At 38.2% G+C, this 12523-nt stretch overlaps 1 protein-coding gene across 1 annotated transcript; it reads right to left on the reverse strand.

Moving 5' to 3' along the window:
- Positions 1 to 1268: 1268 nt before the first annotated feature.
- Positions 1269 to 8594, reverse strand: LOC103721232 (protein NEN1-like). The gene is made up of 6 exons (XM_008811352.5): positions 8057 to 8594; positions 7812 to 7969; positions 7560 to 7606; positions 4546 to 4609; positions 2174 to 2850; positions 1269 to 1670 (listed from the first exon to the last, which is right to left on the reverse strand). The coding sequence occupies exons 1-6, from the start codon at positions 8340 to 8342 to the stop codon at positions 1436 to 1438; spliced, it is 1467 nt and encodes a 488-aa protein (XP_008809574.1). The 5' UTR covers positions 8343 to 8594; the 3' UTR covers positions 1269 to 1435.
- Between the last annotated feature and the right edge of the window lie 3929 nt (positions 8595 to 12523).

Here is a 12523-nt window from a genome sequence, read left to right on the forward strand (position 1 = left end):
TTTTGTCAAAATGTCAGTTGTTCTTAATTAACCAATCTATCACATGATTAGATCATAAATAATTCTAATCCACTCTTAGTAGAATATTCATCAAAGTCAATTGATAACCGTATTTTCTTTCAATCAGATAGAGGGTTGATATAAATTGAAGAAGTTCAAAGATATCAAAACCAAAATATTCTAGACCCAAGATCAAAATTGATAATCCATTAATTCTAGTCTCAAGATGCTAAGAATTTTCTTAGCATGACATAAAATTGGAGAACCTAAGATAGTGCAGCGACATCCAAAAATCAGAATATTTTTCTTTCGTTTATCAAGAAAATCTAACTATACAAGAAAATAGATCACTTCTTTTGTTATTAAAACTTGCCAAATGAAAAAGGATAATACTTCTGACCAACTTGAAAAAATAATTCAAACCATTATGTTTTCACTGCATGCTCTGATTTAAACCATCAAAATCCTTTGGATTTACTAATAATTTTTTTATCAAAATACTATCTTGTATTATGAACTAAAAAGGTCGAATACTTAATTTTCAGGTAAAGCCCAAAAAGGAACCTTTGATTTCTCATCCTCTAATTTACCTCGAGCACATGCATCAAGATTAATTCTCGAGTCAATTGATATATTCAAAACCATCATATAGACTAGTTATTATAATTCAAAATAAATTGAATCTTAATTCTCTTATCAACTCAACTAAATAATTCTAAGTCAAACTCCTACAAGTAAAAACAACCAAAAGAATTTTCTAAATGCTCCACCAAGTTAGAAGACCTTAAATCAATAGATATAAGTAAAATCGACTCAATCATCTCTCCTAGAGTTTTCTTTATCAAAACCTTTAGCATTTGTCAAAAATCTTCTATGATAATTATGCAAGCCTCAAAAATTCAAATTCTTTCCACAAAACTAGATTTCATCAGCAACCTGACAAAAGATCACCAGATCAACCTATTTGCCCAAACTTTGAATTGAAGTTTATTACGCACCACATAGTCTCTAATAGACATTATTTTGATCCAAAGATGGTGATAAAAATTATTAATGATTCCACCAAGATGAATACTTTAAGATCTCAAAATAAAATCAATTCTTCAATAAAAAAATAACCTTTTTGCAGAATTATCCAACATATTACAATTAGCTACTTATATTTAGCACCAGTCTTGACAAGCAGACTTGAGTAATTACTGCATATGTAAACAATCAGAGAGTAATTTAGGAATCAACAAATGACCATGGACATCTGAGGCAGAAAATAATTCAATGGATAGCATTTTAATTTTCATTGAATAGAGTGTCAACTGTTATATTAATAACATTGGTTAGTCATGGCTTTCGATGATCGACATAATGTACATCAAGAACCCTCTAGACACTTGATCAGGATATGATTTCTTGCTGCCATTCAAATAATTCTGTACTTCTACTTAGAATGAAGAACCAGTCTTTTTGCTACAAGCCTGATGCCAGCATGCAGCTGATAATCATACGTCTCTACACAGAAATAGGCATCTAGAGTCGCTCCTGGAACAAATAAGGAATCAAGCTTGACGTCATCATAGTTGCTGAATACAAGCTTCTGCATGTTCCTAGAAGGCTCTTTCTGGTATAGCTCTGTCGAGTAGATAGCAGCATCACCATTTGCCATTACAGGTATGCTGCAAAGAGGCAACAATAGATAATTCAGCAACTTCCATTACCATCAAAATCATAACATGAGAAGTAGAGATTCTAATCACATGCAGACCCAGATAGCTGATAAAACATCGAGAAACAGAACATTCTTTAGCAGAAATGCAATAAATGCAGTAAGAATATAATGGAATTGGGATGCCTGAAACCTTGAGTTACAATATAGCACATGATTCCATCAGCTTTTCATGTGGTCAGTAGGGAGAGTGAAAAGGGAAAGGACCAGGTTTACTGGATTTCTAATCAAAGTATACTTGGACACTTGTTTATTCTAGTGAGCACTTGGGTGACAGGGTGAAAACATACCAGATATTTGATTTCTTTGTAGTTTCTATCAATAATCCTGATGGTAGCAAAAGGCCCAAAACAAGTTAACTAGTAGTGTAAGATCAGGTACCCAACAGCCTTCCAATCTCACCACTTTATGTTAGGGAAAGAAAAGGTGAAAGAAAAAGTAACAGGAACTTACTGCAATCTGATGCTAGAAGAATTTGAGTAGCTGTTTTTCATTATCAGAGGTCTCCACTCAGACCTGCTACCAGAAATCTGAGATGAAATTTGGGCAAGCCTGTCACAGACACCCAAAACCTCGGATAGATTTTCAGGGGCATCAACCACTATATTCAGTTTTGGCCGGCCAGCATGATCCATAAATTTTTTAGTTGGCCCAAACTGAACTCTGAGTCCCATACAACAAAGCTGCAGGGGGCAATCTCTATGAAGTACAAGTATTTTGTGACCCCATTTGCTAAACGGAACTATGGGTGCACTAATATATTGTGTTGAGATTTCCTCAGGCTCTTGAAATCCAGCAAAACCGCTGCAACCTTCAGAGGTGGGAATAGTCGTGCAGACCATCTCAGGTGGCTTGGTTGCAGAATTTCCAAGGACGGCAGCATCTTGTTGTAGAGGATCTATTCTTATTTGTTCAATGTGAGAAATCAAGTCAGAACAATCCTTTTCTGGTACAGGAATGATTGATCCGGCCCTATCATTGACGTCCGGTATGGTCTTGCAGAACAGATTGGATGGAGAGTTCAACATTGGTGTTGTTCCTTCACAAGGAGCAGTGGCATCACGCTGGTTTCTTGCTATGGTGTTTTCATTCAAACTATTGATAGACAATACATCTGGGAGACTTGCTTCCTGCAGGAACCTCAGAATTCAGAGTCACATACCAATAAGAAAAATCTCGGTCAAGCAGTTGTATGCAACACATCGCTGCAACAGAATTCAATTTCATCGAGAAGATAGGAGCTATCAAGAAAAGAAGAAGATAAGAGCAACTGCTTTTAATCTTCCCAGAGCGAACTAGGGTCATGCCTAGGTGCAAATATACATTTTCTGCATTTTCAAATCATTGATAGAAAGGACATTGACCAATTATGGTCCTGGCAATTCAGGATCTTGGGAGGGGCGAACTGGGACAGTCCTAACATTTGGCATTCTTTTTTCTTTTTGCACAAAGTGGCTGCCCCAGTACTTGAACCTGTACTATCACACTTGTCGGCCAAAACCTTTTATTATTGCACCAAGCAGTGACCCCAATTTTCAAATCATTGATTTGCATCGTTAATCAAAGTCTAATATTTTAGTAACACATACCAAGTTCAAGTGGTTTGAATACTCTCCAATTAGGGAACAGAACAAATAATTTATCTTGTCATCGAGAACAATTCATCGGTGCCCGCTAATGCACAAGCAAAAAGTATTAGATAATTTTATATATAGTTTTAAAGCATTTGTATGATGATTTTTTTAAGTAATAGTATGATGTAAATGTTTACATTGTAGATCATCAAGTTGAATGGTTGGCCCCAAATTTTTATCAATAATTACTTCAGTTTTGCCTTAACATTAAAACCATCCCCGGATGGATGGATGGAGGGGGAGGGGAGAGAGAGAGAGAGATTAGCTTACAAGCATCCAAGTCAATTGAGTTTTGTCTAGCATGTGTTTTAAGATGTCTTGATCATAAATAGCTTATATAAATGATGCATCTTCTATTATAAACCAAAAAGGTAAAGAAAACAAGAAAGTGATGGAGAAAAAGCTCCCTCAGATTTGCTTAGACGATCCATCCAATGGTTAACATGGAGAGTAGTTTGTTACTTTGTTTTATAATAGCCATCATGACAGAAATAATGATGGCATTACCTAAAAGCAGTTTTGACATTTAAATCATGCTCATTTTTTTAATATTTTCTTTAATCTTCATAATATAATTCAACAAGTTGCATTTTGAGATGTAAGTTACCCTATCTTTAAAGGCAGAATACTAGTGAGAGAATCTTCGTAGATTTAAAACTTCTGAAAACAAGAATTTTGAATTCAAGTTAGCTATGACATAGTAATTATCAGGAGAGTCAATCTAGATTTTCATTTGGAGTTCTACAAGAATTCAGCATGTGCATAGCACGTACATATACACAATAATGCATTAAACATACAACATAGGGTAAACGAGAGAGCCTTATGACCCTGGATATGAAACATAGGAGAGGAATATTTTTTAGTTCTTATACCACTCCCAACTTTGTTTAGAAGAGGGGGAAAAATCAGACAAATCACAGGATTCAGATAGACTAGCTCCCATAAATGAAGAAACATGCAACAACCCCTAGCAGACACTGTATCATTGCTGAACATTCTTAGAGAAATAAATTCTTGTATCATTGCCATTTTATATTTAAAAAGAAAAAAGAATCTCATATGATCCCTACGATTCAGAAGTCAGATAGTATAGCCCCCATATATGGAAATCAACGCAAGAAACTTCTTGCAAACTTTAAATCACTCCTTGAGGGAATACTGGCATTTTAAAAGGTTTTGTATGCTTACCAAGAACAACACTGTAGCACAGTACTTGAGAACTTCCAGATTCATTCGAACATCATCTAAGCTTCTGGCACAGAAAGATCAAATAAAAAGCTATGATTTTGCAATTATAGTAAAGCAAATTGTCTAAAACTTAGTCAGGACATACAAGAACTCATACGCACATGGATCAATTCAACTTGTACAAAAGACATACATACATGCATAGACATAGATGCACGAGAACTATGACACATTAACATTTATATACATCATATACATATACATAAATACATACATACATATATATATATGGATAGATAGATGGATAGACAAATAGATAAATAGATAGTGTGAGATATATATATATATATATATATATATATATATATATATATATATATATATATATATATATATATATATATATATATATATATATATATATATATATATATATATATATATATATATATATATATATATATATATATATATATATATATATATATATATATATATATATATATATATATATATATATATATATATATATATATATATATATATATATATATATATATATATATAGACGACACACATATATATACATATATTTGTACATATGTAGCTAATATATGGGTGTCCACAAACAGCCCGAACATGGTTAGTTCCGATAAGACGACTAGAGATTTGACACTGTGCATATGGTCAAATATCATATGATTTAAAGATCTTTAGCCTAACTAGGAATCTCCAAAGCACATGATTTTTTAATAGTAAGTTGTTTAGAGATAGTAGATCATATCCAACACTCAGATTATTGGTGCAAGGCTCATAGTTGTCCAGTCCATCACGATCTTATTTAGACAATTGGGCGAGCATCCATATATTAGCTTTACTTACTCTATCTCTTAGTGCACATATATGTACATATACATACATATGAATATATCTGTGTCTATATATGCACTACAATATCTGCATATAAAATATCTATTTGCATGTATGCATGCATGTACATATACTATACTCATACATATATATTTTTGTAAGATATATGTGTAACACGAACTAGTCTTACAAATTTCACTACAGGCCCTTTTCTTGCCAAGATGCCTTGATCAAGAATTTGGCATCATTTCTCAAACCAGTGATACCAGGTTGCTAGCAGCTCATAAAATGCAAATAAACTTAATCAAGTTATATCAGTAAATTTAACCCCATATAAATGGTAAACAATGCAGCCAAGGTTGCACGGAAAAGAATAAAACACTTTATCTTGTAAATTTTCTTTTACTACCTCGACAAAAACAAACTTATTATGGATAATTTAGCAATTAGAGATACGAGAAAAAAAGTTGAATAATATAGAAGTCAAAAACAAGCTAGCAATTAAACAGTGGGAAATCCAAGAGGAAAATTTCGTAATAATGACTGCAATCAAGAAAAGAATTTGTAACAAGTTGTGTTATTGATAGACTACAATAAATTTAATAGAAAGAGAATTGAGTTCTGACAACTTTAAAAGGAAGGTTGTATTATACATTTCTCATATTGCCATGGCTACTCCTAACTATATAGCTGCTCCTTCATATGCATCCACACAATTCCAATGGACCCTTAAGTTTCTCCATGTTTCTTGATGCCTACGATGTCTCCTTGAACATATCCTTTATTTAAGTTATTGGGTAGATTTTTTCCTCCTTTATTCTAACTCAGTAAGAAGCTTTTACAAACACAAAGTACAATATGGTTATGCTTCTTTGCATACTCAAAGGCCCCTCCAATTGATCTTTATCTTTGGTCGTCATCCTCACCGATATTAGGACATATTGTACTCCCAATGTTGGCACACCAAATACCCGGGGGAAACAATAAAATGAATACAGAACATCATTTGACATTTTGAACACCCTTCCCGGCCTAAGGAAAAATTAAAGTACTTTCCAGAAGACTTGCATGTGGAATGTCATTGATCAGGGGATTGAGAAAAATAAACCATTTCTGTCCATATTCCATCATATAATAAGAAATTTACAACCTTAGAGGAGGTGGAACAGTTAATTTATTTCTTTGAAAAAAAAATATCTAGAGGAAGTAGCATTCACAACTATGGGTATGAGAAAGTCAAGCAAACCCATCCGTTGGAGCAAGACTGCCCACTTTTAGCGAGATTATGGGTTGAGGGTATATGTATTTTTTTTAAAAAATAAAATAAAGGTGCCTGATATTGCTAAGATTTTAAATTTTCAACTAAAAGATATTGGAGAAGTAATTGATAAAAAACAAAAAAAGATTGATGACATGACAAAACAAGAGTACAAGTTCATGCAGAAGACCGAGAAAACGAGTCGCAATATGCACAATCGTTTGGCAAAGAAGAAGAAAACAACAAGTATCTGCTTTGAGGAGTGGTGAGATTGTTTCTTGAACCATTGCATACAGATCTAATGCAAGCTGCCACTACCAGGGTATGATAATGCAGTCAGCCTGTAAATAGCAATTGATTCCTAGATCTTTTTTTACGAAGTGCCAATCCTCATTATATCACCTCAGGAACTGCAGAAACTGTTCTGGCAGTTCGCTGAGATCATTTTATTTTGAGACCAGTAAGATCAAAACACATCAATGAAGCAAGTCACGAGACTATTGATTACTTGCTTGTTAGAACTACGGAATTTTCTGTCAAGTACCATTTTACCAATGGCCATTTTGCTGCATGATCGTGTCACTAAGTATTTAGCTAGAGCATGCAGAGAACTCCAGTTAAATGATGGGCTAGAGAATGCATTTGCATCATCTGTTCACCTGCAGCATGAAACTTCTTTTACCTGTATAATATCTTTTCTGGATATATTCATTTTAACTGGACCTTAAAAATTTCATGATTCAAGAAATGGCCTACACGAGTCAACCAAACACAGGTAACATTTGATTACAAAAGTTATCTCCCAGACTATAATAGAAAACTGAAATGTACGAATTGAAACCATACAAATTTATGGTAGAGATCGAGAGTGATCGAGAGAGAGCACCTATGCTTTTGTTGACCAAGACCAAAGTACGATGCCAAACTCGCCATCTGCAGAAAAAATGTTTGTTTATCAATTAGTCACTTTTTTCTCTTAATTATGATGCCATTACTTCAAATGGAACCACAGAATCTGTTAATATTTTGCTGCTGGTGATCTAAAACTTGGAATGACATGTGCTAAAGCTTGTTCTTTTAACCCTCCGGCGGCGCGCGCGGCGGGGGGACGGGAGGAAAAATAGCTCATTTCCCTTACCTTCATGTCGCCGGCCCTCCTCCCGAACCTCTGGGTCAGCAACGGCAGGGTGTCGATGATCCCCTTAGGCTCCGGCGGAGCCCGCCCAATCTCCGCAAACGCCTCCCTTATCCGCAGGCAATCGAACCTCGCAATATTATGCCCCGCCCACGCCCGTCCTGCCCAAAATCCCCATCAAATGTTCGACAAAAGTACCACTTCAAAAGCCCAATGATTTCGACCAAGAAAGGAAAGATAGAAGATACCATGGAGGATGGAGAAGACCTCGTCGGCAACCTCCCGGAAGAAGGGCTTGGAGGCCACGGTCTCCGCGGTGATTCCGTTGCAGCGGATGGAGAAGGCGGAGATGGCGGACAGGTCGGTGGGGCGTATAAGGGTGGAATAGCTCCCCACCTCCACCAGCCGCCGCGGGCACACCAGGATCGCCCCGAACTCCAGCAGCGAGTGCCCTCTCCCGCTCCCCCGCCCCGGCACCGTCGTCTCCACGTCGAAGAAAGCGATCTCCTCTCCTCCTCCCCCTCTTCCCTCCATCTCAATCTATTTCGCGAGCTCGGCGTCGGTATACGCTATACGGGTCCGCCTCCACAAATGAAGGGATATATGTGGATGCGATGTCCCCGCTCGTGTTGCGTTGCTTGTCCCGGGAGTATTCGTTAGCGCCGCAACTATCTTTATGGGCGAAGCTGCGTACGGCAAAGTTTAACGTGCGGGAGCGGCGACAGCGTTCGATCGGAAGATGGACGGTGGTTGGAGCGTCCGCACAAATGTTGTTTATGCGTTGGTAGGGATGAGTTGCGAATGGCGGCCGCTTTTGAGACGTGAATTTCCGCGCTAATTCGAGGATTGCGGGGTGGGACAAGTTTGGAATAATCCTGGAATACACCGATTTGTGATGACAGTTGTCACCTGCCGGCAAGGCTTGACGTACGAGGAAAGGATTGCTTCTCCAGGATGCCTCCAGGTATCGTAAGAGTAGCAAACACAAAGAAGAGTTTCATTAATCTCTGGCACCTTGATGCGAATGTTCCCCGTTCTAGAGACATGTTTGGGATTGATCCTTGATGCATTCCGCCGGGGGAGACAAAAAGCCACGACGTGCCATGTCCATTGGATATACCTTTGTGGTTCTTGAAGAGGGGAGATTTGGATGGCAACTCCAGGACAAGGAAGATTCTCTTATTTGACAACTGACCATAGATTTTATGCTAAGTCACCGTCTTGTCTCAGTTTACATGTCTTGGCTAGAGTTTGGCGATAGTTTTACGAGATCGTTATTAGTTTGACAGCCCACCTTAATGTCTACTGGGTTTTATCATAAAGTTTTCTCAATTTTGAGTTAAGCTTTGGAGCTTAACTACATATTTACTGAGCAAAACTTTGGATAATGGCAAAGATAATATTCTTGATGGTCTCTCAAAAAAGAGTAAAATATGCTTGATATAAAAAAAAATTAAAGAAAATATGCTCGGTCAAACAAAAAAATTTTTGTTCATTTTTCCTGAAAGAAAAGTATTTTAATTTATGGCAAATTGCATATTTTGTCAAGTATTTATCTTCAAAGTTCAATTATGTTTTTTCATTTTTTATTTTGTAAATAAAGTTGTCAATTTTCTATAATTTTGAACTAGATTTTAATATTAAGGAAGAGACACCATTTCTTTTTTAGTACAATGGTACCTCACACGATACGTGCTTGAGTGCAGCCTATTAGAATAATTTTAGGGATCACGTAACAACCTACATAACTCATAATATTTTTCTTTATCAGCATGATTTTATGTTAACCTATATTAGTTTTTTTTGTTAGCATAATTTTGTTAGAGTGACTTTAGGGATTCATTGTTAGTGAGATCTTATATCAGCTTATATTATTTTCTATGTATAGAGTCTGTACGCGAGTATATATAACTTCTGAGATGTACCGAATATAAGAAGAAGCAACACAGAGAAATAAAATCACTTTCCTCTCTTTCTCCTTTTCTCTTATTTTTCTCTTCTTTCTCAAATATTTAAACATGATATCAGAGCCACAGATCACGTAACCTGCTGGCATCATCTCTTCCGCCTTTGTTGTGGTAAATTTTTTATTTCTCATGCTTGTTCGGCGTTACGAGCAAATCTTGATCTACCACTATTGTTATGGCATGTTGATCTACCACCAAGGACATGGACGGCACGGTCCGCAAGATGAAGCGCTTCGTCTCCTCCATCGCCACCCTCTACATCGAGCTCGAGGTCCTCACTCAGCTGGTGCAGTCGGCCAAGAAGTTCCCTCCGATGCCGGTCCATGACGAGACCTGTCGTGCCGTCGAGTAGAAGATCTAGGGGCAACGACACTACGTGCGGCACCTCAGGGACGCCTCCCTCTGGAACCAGACGTATGACAAGGTCGTCCTCCTTCTCGCCTAGGCAGTCTGCACCATCTATTCTCATATCCGCCATGTGTTCGAGGAGTCTGTTCTCAGATTGGATTGCCATGGTTTCTGATCAAAGTTGGCAACTTTTCGGTCAAATCATCCCCTCCGGTCACTGCACAATACATTCGGGGCTGCTTCGGTCAGATGCAAGCGAGGGCAAGTTCGGGCAGATTCCAAGTTAGATTGGAGCTGAAGCTGATTCCGGCATAAATTTTCTAAGGGAGGGTCTCCGATTCCGTTACGGCGCCAGCGCTAGCAGGCCCGTCACAGAGTGCCTCAATTGGGGCAACTCTGCTTTGTGGAAGGACAACGACGAGCATTTCGACAACAAGAATTGCCTGAGCTACGTTGCTCTCCTTAGGAGGGCATGGAGCTTGGAGCAGCGCACCACACCGTCCCGCAGAAGCTTAGCGAAGGTGAACTCGATAGACACAGTTCTGCTCTAAACCCTAGAAGACTAGGTGAGCATGGAGCAGCATGTTAAATGTACATCTGTGCACATTTTAGCACTCTTTTGGACCTAGTTTTCTAAAATTATCATTCATTTCAACCAATTGCGATCAGGCACATTTCAGCCATGGATCCCTTCTTTTTGCACCACTCTCACTTCATCACAAAAGAGAAGATCTTTTTAGCATCCAATCCCATGAACAATGGCTGAAATTACTGTTCATATGAATAGTATTGCATGAAGAAACTATTCGTGTGAATAGTGTTGCGTGAAGAAACTATTCATGTGAACAGTATTGCGTGAAGACACTGTTCATATGAACAGTGTTACGTGATGAAACTGTTCATATGAACAGTGTTACGATATAAAACTTTTTTTCACTGTTCTTCTTCTTCCTCCCGCGCTCCCAAGTTTTCCAACTTCAACAGCAATTCCGCGAGCAATCCTCCATGTCCAAGTTACCGCATTCCCAGCCTCCCAACACGTTCACAGCAGCGTCCCAGTATTCTATCCTCTTTTTCCGTCTCATCCCGTGCGAAAACAGGGGAGGAGCAACAGTCCCATCATCCGCATCCACGTCTGCATCATCCCCTTCCAGATCAGCGATCCCGCATCTCCCTCTTTCGGATTCGAGATCCCCAGCATCCTATGTGTCTGTTCCCAGCATCTCGGACAACCTCCTCCTTCGCCTCTTCTTCCGTCCGCGTTCACAACGCGTCTGCAATCAGCCGCATCCAGCCGTTCTGTGCGTTCCTCCCAAAAATCACGCGTGATCCAGCCTCCCGCAATCGTCCACCTCTTCTGTGATGCAGCAGTGCACGAGTGTCCGCTCTCCTAGCCTTCCACGAAACACCATGTCTCCTCTGCAATCAAATCTCCCTGCATCATGCACCCGTTCGAGTCCCAGCAATCCAGCCGCTTGCGTGCGTCCATCTCCTCCAGCGATCTCGCATGCAACAGCTCCCCATCCTGCCGTTTCAGCCATCCGGATTCACATCAAACCTTCCGCGATCTGCCCTCCCGCATCATGCCAAAGATCATGCATCCGTTACCCCTCCATCAGGGGATCCGTCGCTGTCCATCAGGGGGTGGGCGACCTATTTATGAAGAAGGGGGCGCTCGTTCAAAGGGGAGGAGGGGAGACTCTCGGCTGGCAAAAGAGAGGAGGGCTCACATTCAAAAAAAAAAAAAAAAATAACAGAGGATGCTCTGTTCTTGAAGAAAACAAAAGAAAAAAAAAAAAAAAAGAGTGTTCCACCGAGAGGAAAGAAGCATTGGGTTTTTCTTCATTTTTACTTTTGTAATCAATTTTCTTTTTATGAAATCTATCATTTTTTTTTATGCAATCCATGTTTAAATTTCAGTTTAATTTCTGCAATTGATTTTATGCATTCTGGAGTTCATATTTTAATTTCAAAAGCTTCCTTTCTTTCCATTGTTTTTTTTAGAAAAATAGCTCTGCTTGGTTAGAGATTAATCGAATATTCTCAAGAAATTATTTTTTTTAAAATAAACCTTAATGGAGTTTCTAATCTCTATTTGTGTGCTCCAATCGTCTTCCTGTGGATCGACCTCCTACAACCATTATTAATCGAATAGATGATGGTAAGAGTAATATAAAAATATTTGTTTGTTGGTTAAGATTTTGACAACGACACCTTTTTTAAGTCATCCTCGGGTCAACAAGAAGAGAGCCACCAAAATTTTGGTGCTGTTGCTAGAGAGGCAAGGCGAGTCACAAGAAAGATTCAGCGAACGCCACTAAGATCAGGTGTGAAATTTTTAATTTTAGCCTTGATTTATTTTCTTAGATTATTTTAATCTTACCTCATTTAATTCTTCCT

The sequence above is a fragment of the Phoenix dactylifera genome, chromosome 5, assembly GCF_051530095.1.
Source record: "Phoenix dactylifera cultivar Ajwa chromosome 5, Ajwa_hap1_PhDact_Kaust_v1.1, whole genome shotgun sequence".
NCBI lineage: Eukaryota > Viridiplantae > Streptophyta > Magnoliopsida > Arecales > Arecaceae > Phoenix > Phoenix dactylifera.